The 22,895-nt window shown below is 47.9% G+C and overlaps 1 protein-coding gene across 11 annotated transcripts in view; it reads right to left on the reverse strand.

Moving 5' to 3' along the window:
* ERMP1 (endoplasmic reticulum metallopeptidase 1) overlaps positions 1 to 11,368 on the reverse strand; it is a 64,615-nt gene extending 53,247 nt beyond the window's left edge. For all 11 annotated transcript variants that reach the window (XR_012159103.2, XR_012159102.2, XR_012159099.2 and 8 more), the window contains exons 1-2: positions 10,990 to 11,368; positions 5,574 to 5,875 (exon numbers count right to left, since the gene is read on the reverse strand). Coding sequence is in view for 3 of the 11 variants with exons in the window: in XM_073345292.1 (XP_073201393.1) it covers positions 5,574 to 5,875; positions 10,990 to 11,276 (589 nt within the window). In the remaining 8 variants the exon portion in view is untranslated. The remainder of the gene's footprint in view (positions 1 to 5,573; positions 5,876 to 10,989) is intronic.
* Positions 11,369 to 22,895: the final 11,527 nt, after the last annotated feature.

Genomic DNA, 22,895 nt, shown 5'->3' on the forward strand with positions numbered 1-22,895 from the left:
GTATATTGATCTTTTAACCAAAACGCTTTTCTTTTTTAATAAATTTTAGCTTAGTTAATAAGAATTGGCTATAAATGTGTATTCTGGGTAAGATCTAAGTTATAATTGGACCTGGGTGTGTGGCTGATCCTTTGGGATTGGAAGAACCTTTTCTATGATGAGAAGATTTTCAGTAATCATCATCATATCTGACACGTGTGTCTGGATAGAGGCCTGAGGCTGGGCATTTTAAGGGAACAGCGTTGTTTGGACTTCTGAGTAACCAGTGAGGTAATACAGGAGCAGTTTTGTGCTGGCCTGGTAAATCTAAGTATTGGAATATCCACCAGCTGTTGGGGTTTGTCTGCCCCGCGTTGTTTGCGGTTCACCCTAATTGAGTGACTTCAGCTGGCTCCCACGGGCAGCATTGTTACAGCTACAAAAGTGAAATCTTGGAAGAGTATTGCCATTTTCATAACGTAATAATAGTGTGTAATAAGCATGTCGTAAAAATACCAAATTACTGCTTCAATAATTTATGCTCTGTAAGGGAGAAAAATCCCTGGAAATATTCATTTTTAGGAGGGGGGTTCACGAGATTTGGTATTTTCGTGAAAGGGGTCCGTGGGTTATTAAAGTTTGGGAACCACTGACACTGAGTGTGCTCTGTGTGAAAACTAATAAAAAGCCTCTTCACAGAAGTAAACCAAAGAGAATTCTGCAACATATTTATGCAGCAACATTTAAATAATTACATATAAATACATACATTAAAACATTATTAGGGTTGCAAAGTCAAGCACTCAAAAGTTATGAAATGCCAGAAATAAGGTTGCCTGTGAATATGCATTCATGGTCCTTAATTACATGCTACCTTTTCCATAGGGCCCCTGCCTCGTTCAGTGTATAGGATGGACTATTTCCCCTTAATAAGGGCCTAGTCAATATTTTATTGTCTCGTCATGCTTCAATATATGGCCAAATCCACAGGAAGGAACTCCAGGAAGATGGGAGATTAGCATTTTCAAAGACCCACCGTCTTTCCTAATGGACCATCCAGGCTGATTGCATACTGTCTGGTGGGCGTTCCCCAAGTATGCACAGTTGCAATTGTTACATAGTCAATATTCCTAACTTCAGCTACAGAAATGATACATGCACACAAATTCAATAATTACATTCAGTAAATTATAACCTTTCAAATACCTCACATGATCCATCTTGCATAAAACATATCTTAGTTATGCCATATTCATATCATAATATTTCTATGAAGAATATGGGGGCGTAACATCACACTGGCATTTCCTAACTTTTTGAGTGTTAACTTTGCAATCTTAAGCATGTTCTTTTAAGATAGTTTGTGTGTGCTCAATTTCCTAGATTTTTTAGAAAAGCAAACTGAAAAAGCAGAAATTCTGTCATATAGCATCATATTGACATACACATGGTTCCTCGGAACTGGAACCTCTAAATCTACTGCACAGACCTCTTCCCCTTGAGCTAATGGAGGGACTGCTAGCAGTGGTAGGTCGTCGTCTATGTGGACCAACAGTAGAGGCAGGTGAGACACACACTGCCACTGGTTTTCACAGGCATTTGTTGTTGGCAAAGAAATAGCAAAGTTCTGGGATCTCAAGCTCCATTTCAGGCTCTGGAGGGTGTGTGCTTGAATGAACACAGACTTTTCTGCCCATTCCCTCCAAACTTGATCCTTCTGCTCCATCCCCTCCAACCTGTCCCTGTTATACCTCTTCCTCCTCCCCTCCCCCGAAGCCTTGTCCCAGTCCCATTCTCCTTCACTACCCAGTCACAGTCTCCTTGCCCTGCCAGTCCTAGTCTTTGTCCCCACTTCCACATCTTGGCAGAGAAGGGAGACATCAGACAACACTTGCTCCTAATCCTAGTTTCACTGCCTGGGCTTCTCATCCAGTCTCAGTCTCCCTCTCACATACACACTCCTTGCTCCAATGTCACCACACTCCAGCTCCTAGTCTGACCTCTGTGATCCACCTCTCTAGCTATCTGGCTCCCAGTCCCCCCTTACCTCCACATTTTCCTCCCCAGTTCTCCCCGCCTCCACTTTCCCAGACTCCTTGTCCCCATCTACTCCTTTCCCTCCCCCAGCTCCAGATTTCAGGTCAGCTTCCTACTCTACGCTGCCTTAGTGTCAGCAGGGAAGTCACAGAGCACAGGAGAGAGACAGGCTCCCTGATCTAAGGTCCAGTGCCTAGCCCTAACTATGCCCAGAGCAGCCTGCCATTAAAGGGAAAGTCCAGCTTCATGCCTGTAACTCTAGGCTGGAAGGAACATGCTCAGTCACTCTATGAGGATAGCACATGCAGAGTCTGGTCCACACTAGGAGCTAAGACAAAATGGAACTATGCAGTTTCCCCCTCCACCAAGCCATTCCTCACAGCTGATTTAAGCACAGAATTGTGACATTTCCCAAGAATAACCACGGTTGTGAGGCACCTCGCTACCACCGCTCTTAGTGTGAGGAAGTCTTATCTGTGCAGCCATGTCTCAACTTCCTAACTCCACTGGCCACACAAATACTCCCCACTCAGCCTAGACCAACTTTACTATCCCTCTGCAGGTCAGTGATAGGCACGCTCCAATCCCTGAGCCCATAAGAAAGTCTGCAGAAAAGAATCATTACTTTTTCATAGACCTCATGTCCATCAGGACTGGGCTCCTTTTCTGGCAACCTTATTCACCTACTGATGGTCTATACTATTATGTTCACCACTTTTACAAGACAGAAATTTTATACAAAGTATGCCTTGTGAGGTGGTATTTGAAAAGTCAGAATCTGCTGAATGTCATTATCCTGGCGAAATATGCGTAGCAACACTATATGTGACATTAAGATTCTACTGTATGATTGTTACTGAAATACATAGTGACTCTGGATAGAGCCCACAAACCAGTTTTTTTGAGAGACAAAGACACACTGGCATTGAAAAACTATCACGTGCTTAAGTGGCCGTTCTGCAGCAGAGGGAAGGTGTGAATAAGAAATGTATATTGCATCATAAGAATGGTTCAAACCTCACATCCACAAAAGACTGCTTGTCGCCTGCACCCCAGCAGGGGTAGTCCTCATAGAGGGGAGGGGGGCATAAGAATGTGAGACAGTAGTCTCCAACTCACTTCTTCTCCAGTTTCTCTGCTCATGACATTAATGAATACCTGAAGGACACTGAACTAAAGGGGGGGGGGGGAGGAGGAAATCTCAGTCTGAATGGAAACCCAGCCTGTGAAATTTACTGCAGCATATGATGAGACAAAACCATTTGCTTTAAAGTTCACTTAGCTTGCATTTTACTTTTTTTTTAAACGAATCCTGAAATGTATGCATCACCACCAGTACTCACTTAAAAATCTGTCTAAACTTATCTTATTGTTTTATCCTAACCAACATATTTGGATTAGTATGGAAAACTCCATCAGGGATAACAAGGTTCGTGCATTATCACTTTCCTTTCATGAAGTGTCGGACTTCCTATGAGCTTGTACTGTTCAGAAGGGTACTGAGCCATACAAGACACATTTCTGGGGGGACAAGGCTGGGACGAGGAATCTGAAGGAGTTGCCCTGTATGTAATTCATGAGTGATAGGTCAGAGTGCTCAAGAATTTAGTTAGGAGTGAATTTGCATGCTGAAGGCCGTGTGAGCAGGCCAGGAGTGGATGTTCTGATAGCAATGCAGTGTAAATAGCACTTCAGTCTAGAGAACTAAGGGGACACAGCTGTTCAACAGTCCAGACTGTAGCCTGGGTAATGTCACATCCACCTTAGGTCTGGGAAAAATAATCTCACTTCCCAGAAGTCCCTGACAAGTAAGAGCACCATCCAGATGCACAAAAGCATCAGGTTTTCTGCCTGTCAGATAAGCTTCTTCTGTTGTCCTTAGATAGGCTGAGTGAAACCAGGAACAGCAGCACTGAGCTGCCAATCTAAGAGGAAGCTCAGTGAGAATGTAGTGAAGAGGCAATGAGAAAGAGCTAAGCAGAGCAAATGGAACTCAGTTGCCAGCAAGTGGGAAGGGTGATTGGCCTAGCAGGGAACAGCCAGATGAGTAATGACATGAGAGCAGAGGGCCAGGAAGAAGTACACTGCAAAGCATCATCATCAGTAATCCCTTGATTTGAGGATGATTTCTACCACAGATTTACATATGAGTCCTGAGAGGACTCAGGAGTACGATCCTGGAACCACAGATCTGCTCGCAGTAGGCACAGACATTTTCTCTCTCTTTTTTCAGGTTCAAGGGCAAGGCACTTCTCCTCAAAGCAAGCTACTGCCTGATGTAGGATGTGGTGCCACTGAGGTCACTTGGTGGCTTGCTCCTCCCACCTTATGATGTCCACGTCAATTGTCTTGAGATACGCTTTCAATGTGTCTTTGTAGCGTTTCCTCTGACCACCATGGTCATGCTAAGCAGGCTTAAGGCCAACCCTCAGTTTGTAAGCATCATCTCTCAGTCCTCCGATTAGAGATCTGTGGTAACTAGTGAGAGAAGAGAATGGGCGGCAGTTTTTCCATAGACAGGAATCCTGATTCAACTGTCGTATCTCTTTGTCTGAAGATATGAAATAGTTTAATTTTCCAGTCAACTCAGAGTAGGCTGTGTAGAAACTGTTAAAGAAACTTGCAAATTTAGCACCAGCAGAGGCTGCAAGATGTTCTGATTTGATTTTAAGAGAGTGAATAGAGCTTGTAAGTTATAGTCTGCAGTCAGGTCTCTCAAAGTAAAACAAAAACTATTTTTGCCTGAAACAATTCATTTTGCCTGCTGAGCCACAGTAGACTTGGTAGTAAAATAGTAACTAGAGTTTGATTACATGCTGCTGCAAACAAAATTTGATTTGATTTTAGGAGGGAACGGCCTCCACTTAGAAATTTTATAGCCCGTGCAATTGAAGCTTAGCTGCCACCAGGACCAAATCAATCATATTATCTAACACATTTGTATAAAATACACATGCAGATTTTATTAAAAATATAAAAAAATCTAGTACATCAAACCACCCTGTTGGAGTTGGATAACAAGGGTCAATTTGAATCAACTGAAAGTAACACTGAAGTAAGTAAAATGCACAATACAGAGGAGTATGCAGAGGAATACGAGAAATTCAGATGTAAATACGCTTTCCAGAATTCACAAGCAGGAAAATACTCATGGTTTCATGTCAGAGACCAAAGGTGAAATCCTGGCCCCACTAACTGCAATAGGGTCACAATTTCACCTTAAATGTTTTGTGCAATTTGTTGCAAGAATGAGATACTCTTTGATATGGCTAGTCCTCTTATAAGTGGATGTAAGCGACATTGTGTGTAGAACAAAACAGAACAAATTCCCTGCATGAAAAAACAGTTCTGTTGCTCATGTAACATGCATCACTTTGTCCACAAGCAGCTCCTATTACTATACTGCTGTAAAAAGCACCATAAGAAACATCAAAAGCTGTAACAAAACAGAAGCTGCTTACTCTTCATTATGAAAAACTTTTAGAAGCCGAAAAGATATAAGTTGTCATATTAAGACAACAAAAGTTCAACAAAGACAGGTAAATACATGCACCTACCTGGGGTATTTGGTACAGAGTCAAAGTGGCAATTGGATAGCACGGCATGCTTAGCTCCACTTCTGGGCTCCAGCTTAACCACAACATTAGTTATGTTCGCATAGTAACTGGTAAAGCCACCTAAGAAGTCAATGCTGAAGGAGCCCGTTGGCCTCTGTATATCTACAGAAATCTTGTGTGCATCACTGCTTTCTATTTCAATTGCCTTAATTTGTTCTAAGAGGTAGTTAACTGTGAGAATTTCATTTTCTGGACTTCCGACTGTCCTGGGACCAACTGCCGTTATGTTTTCAAGATATTCCCTACAAGAGATAAAATTGAAAAATTAACAATGCAGATCTCTTGTAACAAATGCATTCAATATGCAACTCGGCCACAATTTGCACATTTTCACACACCCTTCCACTCCATAAGCTAAACAGAAAAGGTTTAAATCACCTAGCACGTACTGCAACTGACCACTGCTAAAATTCTTAATGCTATTAAGGTCAAAGATCTGGATACACAGCCTTTTGCTCAGTGCCATGTTGCCGATCAGAACCAGGGAGAAGTCTGACAGCACTGAACACCCCCTTTCTGTGTGACAATATGCCAATCCACTGATTTTATCTTTCAAAATAAGAATGTCAGCAGTGAAAATCTACACAGAAAATGCATGAAGGGAGAGCAGACTGTCAAGTAAGTTCATTGCTTTTTGATGCATATATATCACACATCCCAACCGCATCCTCCACAGGTCTGAACAAGCACATTCTTAGTCAGATTTACAATGAGCCAAATAATAGATTTATTTTACATTTATTTCAATTTGTCAACCACCTTTCCCAAACACAGAACAATTAAAATTTAAGATATACAACACTAAAAGAAATACACAATTTGATAACCGAAACATTAACACAATATTTATTCATCACAAAAATAAAACCCAGGAGAATGCCAAAAGGAAACCATAGCTCTTAAATACTTAGCTCATTTTCTCCCCAGGGTATGTCTACACTGCAAGTGAAGATATTAGTACAGGCAGCCATACCCATGCTAACTTTAATTTAGCTAACATGGGTAACAATAGTGTAGATATTGGGGCCAGGGCTAATAGCCAGAGTATGGCCAAATCTACACTACCACTTATGTCAGCAAAATTTATGTTGCTCAGTGATGGGAAAGCACCATTTTTCTTCTGCATGGTAAAGTTTCAAAGCTGTATTAAGGCCATGTTCAGTTGTAAACTTTTAAAAGAACCCTGATGTTTTGTACAGAGTTAGGAACAGCCTCCATTACTAATGTGTTGTAATTCTGAGGTTCTACTGCAAGTCCAATTAGCTACGCTCTGAAAACTCAGTGAAAGCATTTGGACCGCACAGGAGTCAGTGAGGGCAGAATCTTTATGGTGGGGATTGGGATGATGTGCCAGATAGAGATCACCTAGTTTGACTCTTAGTGTGTCTCTACACTGCAATTAGACAGCTGGCCTACTTGTCCAGTACCTGACCCAGTAGTGAGATGGGGAGGTCAGGGAGCAGAATGGGGTGTGTGTGTGTGTGTTATTTTGGAAGGATGTAGGGGGGCAGGATGGGGGGGAAAGGGAGGCCACTGGTAGGAAAGGGGGGGGTCAGGCCGCTAGGAGGGAGAGTCGGGCCGCTGGGAGGACCACATGCGCTGCCTGTACCTGGCCCAGGGAATGTCGAGGCACTGAGGGGAAGGGGGCGGGATGGGGAGGCGTGGGGCGCTAGGGGGAGGAGGATGGGGGTCGCAGGCACTGCCCATACCTGGCTCGGGGAATGTCGAGGCGCTAAGGGGAAGGGGCAGAATGGGGAGGCGAGAGACCTGGTTGGGGGGGGAGGATGGGGGTCGCAGGCGCTGCCTGTACCTGGCCGGGGAATGTTGAGGCGCTGAGGGGAAGGGGGCGAGGTGGGGAGGCGGGGGAGGGGAATGGGGGGGGTTATCGCAGGCGCTGCCCGTACCTGGCCGGGGAATGGCAAGGCGCTGAGGGGAAGGGGGCGAGGTGGGGAGGCGGGGGAGGGTGGTCGCAGGCGCTGCCCGTACCTGGCCGGGGAATGGCGAGGCGCTAAGGGGAAGGGGGCGAGGTGGGGAGGCGGGGGAGGGGGGTCGCAGGCGCTGCCCGTACCTGGCCGGGGAATGGCGAGGCGCTGAGGGGAAGGGGGCGAGGTGGGGAGGCGGGGGAGGGTGGTCGCAGGCGCTGCCCGTACCTGGCCGGGGAATGGCAAGGCGCTAAGGGGAAGGGGGCACGATGGGGAGGCGAGAGACCTGGTTGGGGGGGGAGGATGGGGGTCGCAGGCGCTGCCCGTACCTGGCCGGGGAATGGCGAGGCGCTAAGGGGAAGGGGGCAGGATGGGGAGGTGAGAGACCTGGTTGGGGGGGGGGGGAGAGGATGGGGGTCGCAGGCGCTGCCCATTCCTGGCCGGGGAATGGCGAGGCGCTGAGGGGAAGGGGGCGAGGTGGGGGAGGGGGATGGTCGCAGGCGCTGCCCGTACCTGGCCGGGGAATGGCGAGGCGCTAAGGGGAAGGGGGCGAGGTGGGGAGGCGGGGGAGGGGGGTCGCAGGCGCTGCCCGTACCTGCCCGGGGAATGGCGAGGCGCTGAGGGGAAGGGGGCGAGGTGGGGAGGCGGGGGAGGGTGGTCGCAGGCGCTGCCCGTACCTGGCCGGGGAATGGCGAGGCGCTAAGGGGAAGGGGGCACGATGGGGAGGCGAGAGACCTGGTTGGGGGGGGGAGGATGGGGGTCGCAGGCGCTGCCCGTACCTGGCCGGGGAATGGCGAGGCGCTAAGGGGAAGGGGGCAGGATGGGGAGGTGAGAGACCTGGTTGGGGGGGGGGGAGAGGATGGGGGTCGCAGGCGCTGCCCATTACTGGCCGGGGAATGGCGAGGCGCTGAGGGGAAGGGGGCGAGGTGGGGGAGGGGGATGGTCGCAGGCGCTGCCCGTACCTGGCCGGGGAATGGAGGGGAAGGGGGCGAGGCGGGGGAGGGGGATGGGGGGTGGTCGCAGGCGCTGCCCGTACCTGGCCGGGGAATGGCGAGGCGCTGAGGAGAAGGGGGCGAGGCGGGGGAGGGGGATGGGGGGTGGTCGCAGGCGCTGCCCGTACCTGGCCGGGGAATGGCGAGGCGCTGAGGGGAAGGGGGCGAGGTGGGGAGGTGGGGGAGGGGGATGGGGGGTGGTCGCAGGCGCTGCCCGTACCTGGCCGGGGAATGGCGAGGCGCTGAGGGGAAGGGGGCGAGGCGGGGGAGGGGGATGGTCGCAGGCGCTGCCCGTACCTGGCCGGGGAATGGCGAGGCGCTGAGGGGAAGGGGGCGAGGCGGGGGAGGGGGATGGGGGGTGGTCGCAGGCGCTGCCCGTACCTGGCCGGGGAATGGCGAGGCGCTGAGGGGAAGGGGGCGAGGCGGGGGAGGGGGATGGGGGGTGGTCGCAGGCGCTGCCCGTACCTGGCCGGGGAATGGCGAGGCGCTGAGGGGAAGGGGGCGAGGTGGGGAGGCGGGGGAGGGGGATGGGGGGTGGTCGCAGGCGCTGCCCGTACCTGGCCGGGGAATGGCAAGGCGCTGAGGGGAAGGGGGCGAGGTGGGGAGGCGGGGGAGGGTGGTCGCAGGCGCTGCCCGTACCTAGCCGGGGAATGGCGAGGCGCTGAGGGGAAGGGGGCAGGATGGGGAGGCGAGAGACCTGGTTGGGGGGGGGAGGATGGGGGTCGCAGGCGCTGCCCGTACGTGGCCGGGGAATGGCGAGGCACTAAGGGGAAGGGGGCAGGATGGGGAGGTGAGAGACCTGGTTGGGGGGGGGGGAGAGGATGGGGGTCGCAGGCGCTGCCCGTACCTGGCCGTGGAATGGCGAGGCACTGAGGGGAAGGGGGCAGGATGGGGAGGCGAGAGACCTGGTTGGGGGGAGGAGGATGGGGGTCGCAGGCGCTGCCCGTACCTGGCCGGGGAATGGCGAGGCGCTAAGGGGAAGGGGGCAGGATGGGGAGGTGAGAGACCTGGTTGGGGGGGGGGGGAGAGGATGGGGGTCGCAGGCGCTGCCTGTACCTGGCCGGGGAATGGCGAGGCGCTAAGGGGAAGGGGGCGAGGTGGGGGAGGGGGATGGGGGTGGTCGCAGGCGCTGCCCGTACCTGGCCGGGGAATGGCGAGGCGCTGAGGGGAAGGGGGCGAGGTAGGGAGGTGGGGGAGGGGGATGGGGGGTGGTCGCAGGCGCTGCCCGTACCTGGCCGGGGAATGGCGAGGCGCTGAGGGGAAGGGGGTGAGGTGGGGGAGGGGGATGGGGGTGGTCGCAGGCGCTGCCCGTACCTGGCCGGGGAATGGCGAGGCGCTAAGGGGAAGGGGGCGAGGTGGGGGAGGGGGATGGGGGGTGGTCGCAGGCGCTGCCCGTACCTGGCCGGGGAATGGCGAGGCGCTGAGGGGAAGGGGGCGAGGTGGGGGAGGGGGAGGGGGATGGGGGTGGTCGCAGGCGCTGCCCGTACCTGGCCGGGGAATGGCGAGGCGCTGAGGGGAAGGGGGCGAGGGGGAGGGGGATGGGGGTGGTCGCAGGCGCTGCCCGTACCTGGCCGGGGAATGGCGAGGCGCTGAGGGGAAGGGGGCGAGGTGGGGGAGGGGGATGGGGGTGGTCGCAGGCGCTGCCCGTACCTGGCCGGGGAATGGCGAGGCGCTGAGGGGAAGGGGGCGAGGTGGGGGAGGGGGATGGGGGTGGTCGCAGGCGCTGCCCGTACCTGGCCGGGGAATGGCGAGGCGCTGAGGGGAAGGGGGCGAGGTGGGGAGGTGGGGGAGGGGGATGGGGGTGGTCGCAGGCGCTGCCCGTACCTGGCCGGGGAATGGCGAGGCGCTGAGGGGAAGGGGGCGAGGTGGGGAGGTGGGGGAGGGGGATGGGGGACGGTCGCAGGCGCTGCCCGTACCTGGCCGGGGAATGGCGAGGCGCTGAGGGGAAGGGGGCGAGGTGGGGAGGTGGGGGAGGGGGATGGGGGTGGTCGCAGGCGCTGCCCGTACCTGGCCGGGGAATGGCGAGGCGCTGAGGGGAAGGGGGCGAGGTGGGGAGGTGGGGGAGGGGGATGGGGGACGGTCGCAGGCGCTGCCCGTACCTGGCCGGGGAATGGCGAGGCGCTGAGGGGAAGGGGGCGAGGTGGGGAAGTGGGGGAGGGGGATGGGGGTGGTCGCAGGCGCTGCCCGTACCTGGCCGGGGAATGGCGAGGCGCTGAGGGGAAGGGGGCGAGGTGGGGGAGGGGGATGGGGGTGGTCGCAGGCGCTGCCCGTACCTGGCCGGGGAATGGCGAGGCGCTGAGGGGAAGGGGGCGAGGTGGGGGAGGGGGATGGGGGGTGGTCGCAGGCGCTGCCCGTACCTGGCCGGGGAATGGCGAGGCGCTGAGGGGAAGGGGGCGAGGTGGGGAGGCGGGGGAGGGGGACGGTCGCAGGCGCTGCCCGTACCTGGCCCGGGAGGCGCTGAAGTCCCGCGGCCCCGGCCGGCGCAGCAGCTGCCGCATGGAGAGCTGCACCAGGGCCCGCAGTGCCAGCAGGTAGAGCAGCACCAGCAGCGCCCCCCGGGCCTCAGGAAGCAGCCGCCACCGGGAGCCGCCGGCGGGGCAGTCTCGCTTCTTCCCACCTGAGTCCTCCACCCCGTGCCCCGGCAACGGCGGGTGCTGCGGGGCCCGGGGCTCCCGCTCTCCGCCAGCGGCGCGGAGCCGCCTCACAGCCACCGCCGCGCCCCGCTCCATAGAGAGGCCGAACCGGCACCACCCGGCCGACTGCGCGGCAGCTGTTCTGCAAGGGCGCTACGGGGCCGGAAACGGCTCAAACCTGCTGGGCTAGGGCCGCCCCACCTGGATGTCGCGGCGGGAGGGGGAGGCGCCGGCTTCCGAGGAGTCACATGGGGAGACGGCGGCAGCCATTTCCCCTTCCCCTGGAAGCGGGTGAAGATGCCCCGCGCCACTAGGGGGCGGACGCGACAGACCGCGTGCTGCTGAGCCCTGCCTGTGAGGGCTCCCTGCTGCCCGGAGCGCTAGAAAAGCAAAGGCTGGCAGTCCGCCAAAGAGTATAATAGCACAGGGGTCCGTGTATATGGAGCCCGTCATAAACTAGGGTGAGAGGGGCCACTTTTCAGACAAGCTGGTCATTCATAACTTCAGCTGGAAGTTGAAGATGGTGAAGGCAATGGGAGGTGCAGAGAAGCAGCACCTCTGAAATTCAGCCCCTACCTGCCTCTTTGCTCTGACCTCCTTCGAACTAACCTTGTTAGCCCTAGCCTGTTTCTTGCTTGCATATTTATACCTGCCTCTGGAAATTTCCACTGCATGCATCCGACCAAGTGGGTATTCACCCACAAAAGCTCATGCTCCAATACATGTGTTAGTCTATAAGGTGCCACAGGACTCTTTGCCGCTTTTACAGATCCAGACTAACACGGCTACCCCGCTGATGCTCTGTGACTGCGTCCCTGGCTGACATTGATGTTTGGCTCTAGTGGAGCAGGACCACACCCGGGCACGTCTCTCATAGTGTAGAGCTCTAGCCTCTAGCTGCACAACTCCCTTCCAGAACTGGTCCACCGGGCACCTTCACTAACTGTCTATTTACCATATGGTAAAAGACTCTTCTCTTCCAGTAAGCCTCTCCCTGACCATCTGGGGCCCTCTCTCATGTTTCTGGGGTCTCCTCTATTAGTACCAAATACCTTTTGTCAAATGGTTTGCCTTGACGGTCACTATTATTCCATCTTTGTCAGTTTCCTTGGCTCTGTTCTTTAACAGATTTTATTTCTTTTAGAGGTTTGCTACTTCATTTTAGTCTAAGATGCATTTGACCTGTGCAAGACACCCTATACCTGAATTAGTAAATAAATATATAATCAATTGGTCCAACGTTTGAAAGACCTGAATAAGCCCCTGAGGAAGAAATTCTAAGCACCTCCATCTGCTTTCCTGCCTGCTTGTACGTTTTTCCATCTAAGTCATAGAATCAGCAGTTGTGATGCCTGGTGGCTAAACAAACAGGCCTGAAAGAGAAGGGACAGGTTGAAATGCAGTGACTACATTCCCAACAAACTTTAGGTGTTTTTTTGTAAGTTTCCATATTCTAGTTCAGTGTCTCTTTTTACCTGATGCAATTCACATGTTGAAGTCAGTATGTTTATAAATTTCACTGCAGTCTGTCTCACTACACAACTTTTTTTAAGGCTTCCTGGCATAGTGCTGGAGTTCATGCATTTCTTTCTTTCTTCTTTCCATTTGTTCCTTATTTGTTCAGTCTTCTCCTCCAAGGGAACACTGTTGGGACAAAATTTAGTTTCCATAAAACCAAGATTGATTGAAAGGAAAATTACTGGGAAAATTTTTTTTTTTTTTTTTTAGAAAATGGAACAGGATTTTCCTTAAAGTAAACGATGTGATCATTCCCACACAAAGCTTGCAACTCATACTCATAACAATTAACTGGAAGAACAAAAATGTGAAATTAAATCAAAATGGAAAAATCTTTGCTTCATCTGTGTAAATATCTGCATTATAATAAGGTGTTGTTAGTAACAAATCAGGAAAAGTGTTTTTTAAAATATATGGGGCCAGATCTTCAACTGGTGTAAATCCATGTAACTTCATTGAAGTCCTTACTCAGTTTTTGAAGTCATTTGGCGTTTTGCCTAAGTAAGGACTTTAGGACTAGGCCCCAAGTCCTTTATTTTTACCTGACCTATAATGCCAGCAATACCAAGGCATTGTGCCCACCATTCTAGAGACTAATTTATGAAATAAGAGTCTGGTTCCTCATCCCTTACTCATCTGAGTAATCCAGTAGAAGCCCATTCTTCCCAAAGAGCAGACTCACTTGAATTCAATGATTATTCAAGGAACTACTCTGGTGAGTAAGGGCTGTAGGGACAGGTCTTACATTCTTGGCGTGGTAGATGGTATGAAATCTTTTAAAAAGATGAGAAAAGAAAAGAGGGATCTCACAGCCTCCTCTTACCCTGCTTGCTGGCTTCATGGCAAATTCTATGGTCCCTAATCAACTAAAACTAGTCCCATTCATTTTGTGAATGGGCTAGGGACTGAAATTGCTCAAAATTTGAATCTCCTGCTGCTCACTGGAATGAAGGCAGCAGGGAGAGTAGAGAGACAACACAAGATGCTCAGCAATGCAAGCAACCCACTGTCCCCCAGGTTTATTATATTCAGGGGACCCTCAGTTTGAAGATTAGAATTTTAACATTGTTTCACTTTAAAAAAAAAAGAAGTCATATGGGGTTTGTTTGGGCTTTTTTATTATTGGGGATATTTGGAAACCAAAAATATTTATTTTTCAGAAGTGAAAAGTGAATCTGAGACCTATCAGTGTGGACAGCATGCTTTGTAGGCCAAAGTTCTGTTTTATTATTCTAATAGACAAGGTGGGTGAGATAATATCTTATTTTGGACCGTCTTCTGTTGGTCCAGTGGAAGATATTACCTCATCTACCTTGTGTCTCTACTGTCCTTGGACCAAAACAACAACACCACCACCACTGCATATGTTTTATTATTCTGTCAATTCAAACTTCACAAATAATTCTCTGCCTTAGTGAAGAGAGTTTTGTGAGACTTCACCAACTGACAACTCTCTTATGTGCTCAGAAAAGTTAACACTTAGGATAGCACTTTGTAACCTGTGTCAAGCTGGATGGATGTTACACCATGCATCGGTTCCAATATGACCTGAACGTCAGTCAAAAATACCATGGAACACAGCCCTTGAGTTATGTTTCTCAGGAAGGAAGTTTGCTTTCTTAACAAAAAGGATTTGACCTAATTTTGGACCAAATGATTCAGCAGTTTTTCAGTTTGACTTTGTTTATGCCAAGTAAATGTGTGCTTATCTTAGGATATAATCCTTTTACTGCTACTCCATTTTCTCACAGGGCAATCTGTCAGGAAAGCCTTGTTCATTGGAGCATTTGATTTAATTTTAAGCATTATTTTAATTGAAGAAAGACTATGAATTCAGTATCGGTTCCTTAGGGACTTGAGGCCTGCTCCTGCTCCTTTGAAATTAACTATAAAATTCCCAGATCCACATCCTTCAAAGGTGTTTAGGCACCTATCTCCCACTGAGTTAGCCACCTAAATACCTTTGAAGATCTGGGCCCCCGTGACTTAAATGGGAGCGGGATTGGGCCTTTGGTAAAAATGTAAGTGTTAACAGATTATAAAACCAGAAATGACCATTGTAATCACCTAGTCTGACCCTCTTGCATAACATTGGGCACAGGACTTCCCAGAATTAATTCCTACGTCAAGTCCAACAGTTGTGGTTGAACTACAGCATATCTTTTAGAAAAACATACAATCTTGATTTAAAGATTTCCCATAATGGAGAATCCATCATGACCCTTGGTAATCCAATAGTTAATTATCTTCATGTTTAGAGTCACTGTTTCCCAGGATACAATTCCCCTTCCTGTAAGTATGGTTTACATTCTTTGTTCCTAGATGTATGATCTTACATTTGGCTATCCTGAAAAACACAGTTTGCTTGCATCCAGTTTACCAAATGATCCAGAACACTGTGTATCAGTGATTATTCCTCTTCATTATTTACTGCCCCCCCAAGTTTTGTGCCATTTGCCAATTTTATCAGTGTTGATTTGGGTTTCTATTTCTTTCATGTATTACATCAGCATCACTCTGTGATGTTGCACTCCATATGTTTATGGAAATATGCTTATGAGTATAAATATAACTGGAATATGCTTTATGCAAAAGGTCTCTTATAGGGTATTACTACGCTTATAATCTAGTGAATATATTCATCCTGTTTGTATGTATGTCTCTTTTTTATATCTGAAGTTACGAGCATTGGCTCTATGCTAGTATTTGAAGTGTTTGCTGTAGGAAACACATAAGGGAGGTTTGGCCAATATATTGTGAAGGGGCTATTCAAGTAATTTGGACTACTTAACTAACAATGGTCTTTGGGAGATGCCAATCCACATCTGAGCTTTCCTAGGAACATTCAAACGAACATGTAAACAATGGCATTGGCATGCAAAAAGCTGAATCATTCATGAACATGGGACTTGCCCAGGTGGCCACAAACTTCATCTTGTTGCTGTGATTTTGCATAGAAGAACAAAGAGGTTGCCGCCTACAAGAGAGACTATAAAAGGCCCTGGAAGCCTCTCCATTTTGTCTTCAGCTGGCTCAAGAGATGCCTGAAACAAACTGGAACAAAGGACTGTAACTACAGGGGTGTGAGTGATTGCTGGACCTAGGCCATAAACTACAGCATTGGTCTGAAAAGGTTTGTACCTGAGATAACGTCTAGGATGAGAAGTTATTATTTGTAACTAGATCCTTAGTGTATTAAGTTAGCCTTGCATATTTTGATGTATTTCTGTCTATTACTTGAAACCACTTAAATCGTACTTTTTATACTTAATAAAATCACTTTTGTTTATTATTAACCCAGAGTAAGGGATTAATACCTGGGGGAGCAAACAGCTTTGCATATCTATCAGCGTTCTAGAGGGCGGACAATTTATGAGTTTACCCGGTATAAGCTTTATACATAGTAAAACAGATTTATTTGGGGTTTAGGCTCCCAGAAAGACTGAATACTAGATGCTGGGAAAGTCCCTGTTAATTGAGAAGCCCGTGGGCTGAGTGAATCTGAGTTTCTGTGAACTGCAGTGGGGCTTGGCCCAACTTCTTGGTCTGTGCTGGAGCCAACTGGTGTCTCTGGCTCAGCAAGACAGGATTGGAGAGAAGCATTTTCTAGCAGGAGGGTTTGTTCTCAGTGGTATCCCAGCACATCTAGTGACAGTCTTGAGGGAGATTCTGTGCCCCAACCCATCCCACTGTCTACCTCAGTTTTATTTTGTCTCTTGATCTGTGTCCACATTGTGAGGCTTGAGTGAAAAGCTAAAAACCTTAAGTCATTAAAAATAATGGCTCAGCAGTTTAGATCTGAACAGACGGAGTCCTACTGATTCTGTAGTTCCCTTAAAAAGAAAAGGAGTACTTGTGGCACCTTAGAGACTAACAAATTTATTGGAGCATACAGCTCACTTCATCGGATGCATGTATATAAAATCGTCCTACTTGTATTTTCCACTGCATGCATCCGATGAAGTGAGCTGTAGCTCATGAAAGCTTATGCCCAAATAAATTTGTTAGTCTCTAAGGTGCCACAAGTACTCCCTTTTTTTTCTTTTTCTTTTTTTTGGAGGATACAGACTAACACAGCTGCTACTCTGAAACCTGTAGTTCCATTGAGGCTGATTATCAAAACAGCTGATACAAAATTGCATTGCCCAAGATATAAAGCCCCCAAAACACATCACTTTTTCATATTGCCTGATCAATAAGTATGATTCTAAGCTGCTGAACAAGGACAACAAGTCTTCTGGCTTTGAACCTGCTCTGAGAACTGTTTGTTTAGGGATTAAGTGCTTTGTCAGATCGAAGTCAGAGTGCTCAGGAGTTTGTAGGTTCCACCCTTGATAAGAACATAATGCAATGTTGATACAGCCTTACCCAGTCCAAATTAGCCTCCTGCGATGGTTGGCTTTTAGAAGCTCTCCACAAAGGTATTCCCTATGTCATTTAGGAACTTCCTACACTATAAGGACTTACTACACCAATTCTTTTTTTTTTTTTTTACAGCTCCACAATCGTGCCCCCTTCCCAGAGATGGCATCACATATGGAAATCTATCTCATAGGAATGACAGTAGGGCATCTAATGAACTTATATCCTTCAGTATGTTAAACTAGAGGCAAGAGCTTGTTTGGTGCTCAGCTGGGAAAGATTTTTAACAGGACCCAAACGTGAACTAGAAGGATGACATTAAGGCCCATTTAGCCAAATACTTGCCTTCATCTCCCTCCCCGCTCCCCCCAAAATGGTAAGGGGAGAGAGCCCCTCACGCAACATCCCAAAGTGATCCAAGAATTGGGCATCCCCACCATTCTCTAGTGAATAAAACAGGATCTCTTCCCAATCACCCATCTCAGCAACTGGGAGATGGAGAAGCATCCACAGATGCTATGATGATGGGAACCAGATAGAGAGATCGATCCCAAGTAAGCATGTTGCTACAGTCTGCCTTTGTCAGATGTGGCTGTTTTGTTTGTTTAATTTTGGGGAAATGTAATCTGATTACAGAAGCAGTTTAGAAGGTGCTCAAGCTATTTTTTAAAGAAAATAAATGACACGTGAATGCTTGCTGGAAAGACAGGGGAATTAGGGAGTGGAGGAGTGGGGGGAATAGGAGCTTGGGGTTGCAGTGAGGAGAGGGGAATTATAGAGATGGGTGATAGGGGAGAGGCACTGAAGGGCTCACCTCAGGGACAGGCATTGGACATTAGGGGGAGTTGGAGGGGAGGGAATGTACACTCGGTTTCTGGAGGGTCTCCATTCCCTGCCATCTCATGTGGGATCTAGGAAGCCCCCTCTTCTGCCACCTCATGTAAGAGCTGGGATCCTTGCCCTTCTCTGAATCCCCATGTCTCTGAAAGTGTCTGAGCTCCTCTCCCTGCCCTACATGTGGGCCAGCATCTGGGGAAGCCCTGCCCCTCTGGTTGAGAAGCTGAGAATAGACATGCTGGGAGCATGCATCAAAACCCTATTGCTGAGACTAAGGCAAGAAGTTCAGAATGTACATGCTTGAAGCATATCACAGTCTCCGAAGCACTAGTACTGAGGAGGGGGAATGAGAACACCTTGAGATGAATGGAGCAGTTTGCATGTCTCAGAGGTATTGTTTCAGGGTGCAGTCATGTTCATAGGGTGTTCTAATTCAAGTCAGAATTTACCATTGCAATGAATGAGCCATTTCAGAGCCTTCTAGGAATTAAGGTTATGCTGTGCTGGGGATCTGGATATAACATAGTAGTTGCAGATGATTAATTCCACATACTATTATAGCAAAGCACTAGCAATAGCTCTGCAACTGCTACTGTGAAGAATGAGAAGACTTTTCTTTTTCAAGGTTGGAGTCATCTTAGTCCGCTAAAATTTGAATGCTAACTTGGTTTTTCTTGAAATTTGGTGTGCCTCGGGGTTTTGGGTTAGGGGGAGTGAACTAAATTTGGGGACATATGAGCAAAAGGTTCTCGAGACAACCCACAGAAAAAAGCATTTCTTAAAAGTTCAGAAATACTACCAGCTTTTTTTTGGTGCACACCCTGCTTCTAAAAGTTAATGGCTTGATGGGATGAGGGTGAGCCGAAAATGGTAGTCCAGCCCCTGACTGCCATGTGTTGTGGATGGCGGAGAGGGATGGAGAGAGAGAGAGAGAGAGACACACACACACACACAGACCACTCTTCTCTCACATGCCTAAAATTACTGTAACCAGACTCTGCCACTAGCCTTCTGGGGAACCTTGGCCAAGTCATGTCACTGCCCTGTGTCTCAGTTTCCCCATCTGTACAACAGGGATAGTTATGTTTCCCTCCATGGTAAAGTTCTCTACAATCTACTGATGAAAAGAGCTAGGCATTATCTTAACTGCAAATCTACATGATAACAATAACTGCTTAAATAATCACTAATTCCTACCAACATCATTCCTCTTACTGTTTAAAAAGCTAGAAAATTCACTTACAAAAAACTTGGGGGTATTTTGTGCCCTTCCAGAATGTGGAGTTCAGCAAAACTTAAACTTCTAAAAAACCAGGAAATGAAGAATTGAGGTATTTCAAACTCAAACTTCCAAAAACCAGGGATAAGGCACATACCCACACAACCTTAATTGTGCCCTCTTAGAGCAAAGCTTCAGAAGACCCAGAACATACTCACTCTGCCTTTGAATTGTACTGAACTTGAGCTACTTACATCTGCTCTACACATGAAAATACAGCCTACTCCACGGAAAGACCACCAAATTTAACACATATAACCTCTTCAACCACTTTTTACAGCCCTCCCCCCTTATATGTGCACAATGTCATCTAAAATTATATACTTTCACTTATCCTTCATTAAACCCACAGACCACACTAATCTCCCCCCCAATCTACTAACAATCCCCACAGCAAGACGACCCCTATGCCCCGCTACTCACACAACCTACTCCATGCAGCAATGAACAAGTCATACTGGATCTCTCAAGGTACCCATGCACCTTTTCCATTTGATCACACACATCCCACAAGGGGGACAGCCCCCACATCACCTCATATCACAATCACAGCTCTGCCAAGCTGCTCCAGCTAATCCCTTCCTGATTCAATATGGCTACACCTAACACAGTGAATGCATCTGGATTGCATGCAGACAATTCCCAGTGGCCATTGTGAGCCCCAGGGGGTCAGAGTTAAGGTTACCTGGGCATCTACTTAAACTCTGTATTTCCTGGTATTCAAAAGTTTATACTCAATTGCTGAACTCAATGTTCTGCGAGGGCATGAGACACCACTGGGCAATCTTAGCTCTATAGTAATGTTTTTTGTCAGTGAACAACATCACATACTAAAAAGAAGAAAAGCATCAAAAAGCACTTTTAATTGAGTCATTGTGACAATCACATCCTTAAATTGGGTAACTGTGTGATCTTGTTGTTATGACTTTGCCATTCTTCATACCCTCCCCCACCTCTCCCTAATGTTTCTTACCATCACTTGCTGCAACTTGGTTGGTAAGATCTTGGGAGCAGGGTTTATTTTTACTAGCTGTTCTGTAAAGCTATCAGAACACTTCTGGTCTGGGCACTGTAAAAAGTAATAAAAGTAATGATGAACAACACTGTAGTGCTCCAACAAATTGGAGGGTGCGCATGGAGGTACAGCAGAGGGAACTGCAGAAGACAGGAAGTGTATTTTATCAGCTTTCCGTTCCCCTTCATTAGCCTCACAGCTCCCCATCACCACACAAAAGGCATTTTAGGCAGCAGTGACATGGTTAAAACACTAAGAACCTTGTGCTTATTTAAACATGCAGAGCAAAAACTAACTCCTGACATGGTCAGAAGCTGGGCTGGATCTGATCAGAGGTGATTTCTCTTGGAGCCAGATGGAGGGCGTTCCCTCCATTTTTCACTTATAAACTGAAACAAGTCATAATCCAAGAAAAGCCTTTTAGTAGAGTACAAAACTCTTACATGCCAAAGGAATTCAAAATGGAATTCATATAAGTTTAAACAGTCTAGGGATTTTTCTTTTATCTCCAAAATTTTTTCTCATGAAAAAGTGAGGAGGGGAACCATGTTTATTTTGGGCTATGGAATGGGCCAGAAGAGGGGAAAAGATAATTCAGGCGGTAGTACCACACAAAGCTGCCTGTCCAAAAAGCAAATGTTTCATGTATTTCCATACATTTTTATAACTGTTAACTGAATAAACAAAACAGCAAAAGCTGTGACACTAATACAAAGCACAGCAAGTCTCTCGGAGGAAAAATAGCTGATACAAATTCCTGATAAGATTTTTCATCTTAATCCTTGGAATGAGGGAGTCGGTTATGTATATTAGTGTAACTCAGGTCAGGTCATTCTCAAAGCCTTTAGTGCTGCTTTATGATTGAATGATGTTTATTTGCCTTTCATTATCTGCATTTACCTTTCATTACCTTTCATTATCTGCATTTCTTCACTGTTTTAGCATTCACCTAGTATATTTAAAAAGATATACAGTACTGGGTGCTAGAATCATTCCAAAACCCATATTGCCAAAGAAAACAACAATTTACAACTTTCATCCAAAGCTCTTTACAAACTACACAGGAAACAAATTCACCTACCATGGAAATGCAGCTCTCTCTGCCATGAATTATACGACACAAATGCTTTTAACAGCACATGGTAACAATTCTCAACAGTTGAAGACAATCATTCCTGTGACTGCAGACATTTAGCTCCCCAGATCTATTATTACTGCATCACCCAGCAACGTCACCCAGTCTCCATTTTGACCATGTGCTTCCTTGCTTTGGAAGGCAGCGTTTTAGGATGTCTGCATGTCCTGTTTTTAAATCATGTTCAGCTTTAGACCTCTTCAGACCATGCAGCGTTTCTTTGAACCCAGTTTCTTCCCAACAACTGAATTTTATTTTCAGTACATTCAGTACAAATATATATCAAATTACTGGCTGATGAACCACCACATACAGGAGTGAGAGACACTCCTGAGGTCACTCCTCTGCCTGCAGAGTCTACTTTCCATGATTAGGAAATGAAGTGTACTCCTGCGAGAATTCTGCACCAAAAAATTAAAAATTCTGCATACAATATTTTAAAATTCTGCATATTTTATTTGTCAAAATTACGCAATATCATCACGCTGGTTTCAATTATTTTGATAAATTATTTAAACTACAATAAAATGGATGGAGAGTGGGGCTGGGGAGCATTGGAGGAAATCCCCAACCCCCTTCTAACAGTAATGTAACTAGTACTGACCCTTTACTTCTAGTCATTAGTTAACAAATAGATGCAGCCATACGTTCAGTATTATATCATACACAACTGAAGAGCAAATGAGGGCCGGGAACTCAGGCACACAAATTTATACTGGCTACTGACCATCTCCAGAAAGGTCAGTAGCAAAGAGTTCATGAAGCATATTTTGATAGGAAATTTTTTCAGTCCAAAAATTTAGACCAGTTCTAATCACTAAAGCACCATAAGCATTTATAAAGCCACACTGTCCTTTGCAATAAGGCTCCTTTACACCACTTTGGCAATTAAAGGAGCCTTAAAATTTTTATACCTGTGTAACCCTTCTGCCCGTCAGAGTTGGCAGCAACAAGGGCCGGGTTCAATATCTAGGGGATCTATTCCAATAACACAATGCAAACCGGCTCGAGCCCCCACCCAGTGACATGGGACAAATATATACCACCCCCACTGAGCGCCTCCTAGAGGCAATACTTCCCCTCTCGCAAGCACATAGTCTGAGTGTAGCAAAAAGCCTTTTAATAACAGAGAGAAACAATGTGGCATTATGTCGGGGAAACACCACCAACAGGATTCATAACACAACCCATGAGCAAAAAACCCACCCCAAGCAAATTGGGGCATGCCCCCTTCCCTTTGGTTCTTCAGTCCAGCAACCCCAAATCACCCAAAGTCCTCTTATCAGGGCCTGCTGGGCACTGATTGAGCTGGCCATAGCTCTGGTCAGCTACTCAGTCAGCTTCCCCAAGCTGTTCTCACTCATCTTATTTTAGGATTGAGACAATGAACTGTTCATCATGAATAGTAAACTAACAGAATGAATAACTCTTTCTATATCTTAACTTCAAAGCCTCTGTCTCCTCCATGTACATTAATCAGAACCAAATCACTACTGAGGAGGCTCTCTCTTAAAGGGTATGTCTACGCTGCAATGTAAGCCCAAGGTTAGTGGGACTTAAGTCAGCAGA

The sequence above is a fragment of the Lepidochelys kempii genome, chromosome 5 (assembly GCF_965140285.1).
Source record: "Lepidochelys kempii isolate rLepKem1 chromosome 5, rLepKem1.hap1, whole genome shotgun sequence".
NCBI lineage: Eukaryota > Metazoa > Chordata > Testudines > Cheloniidae > Lepidochelys > Lepidochelys kempii.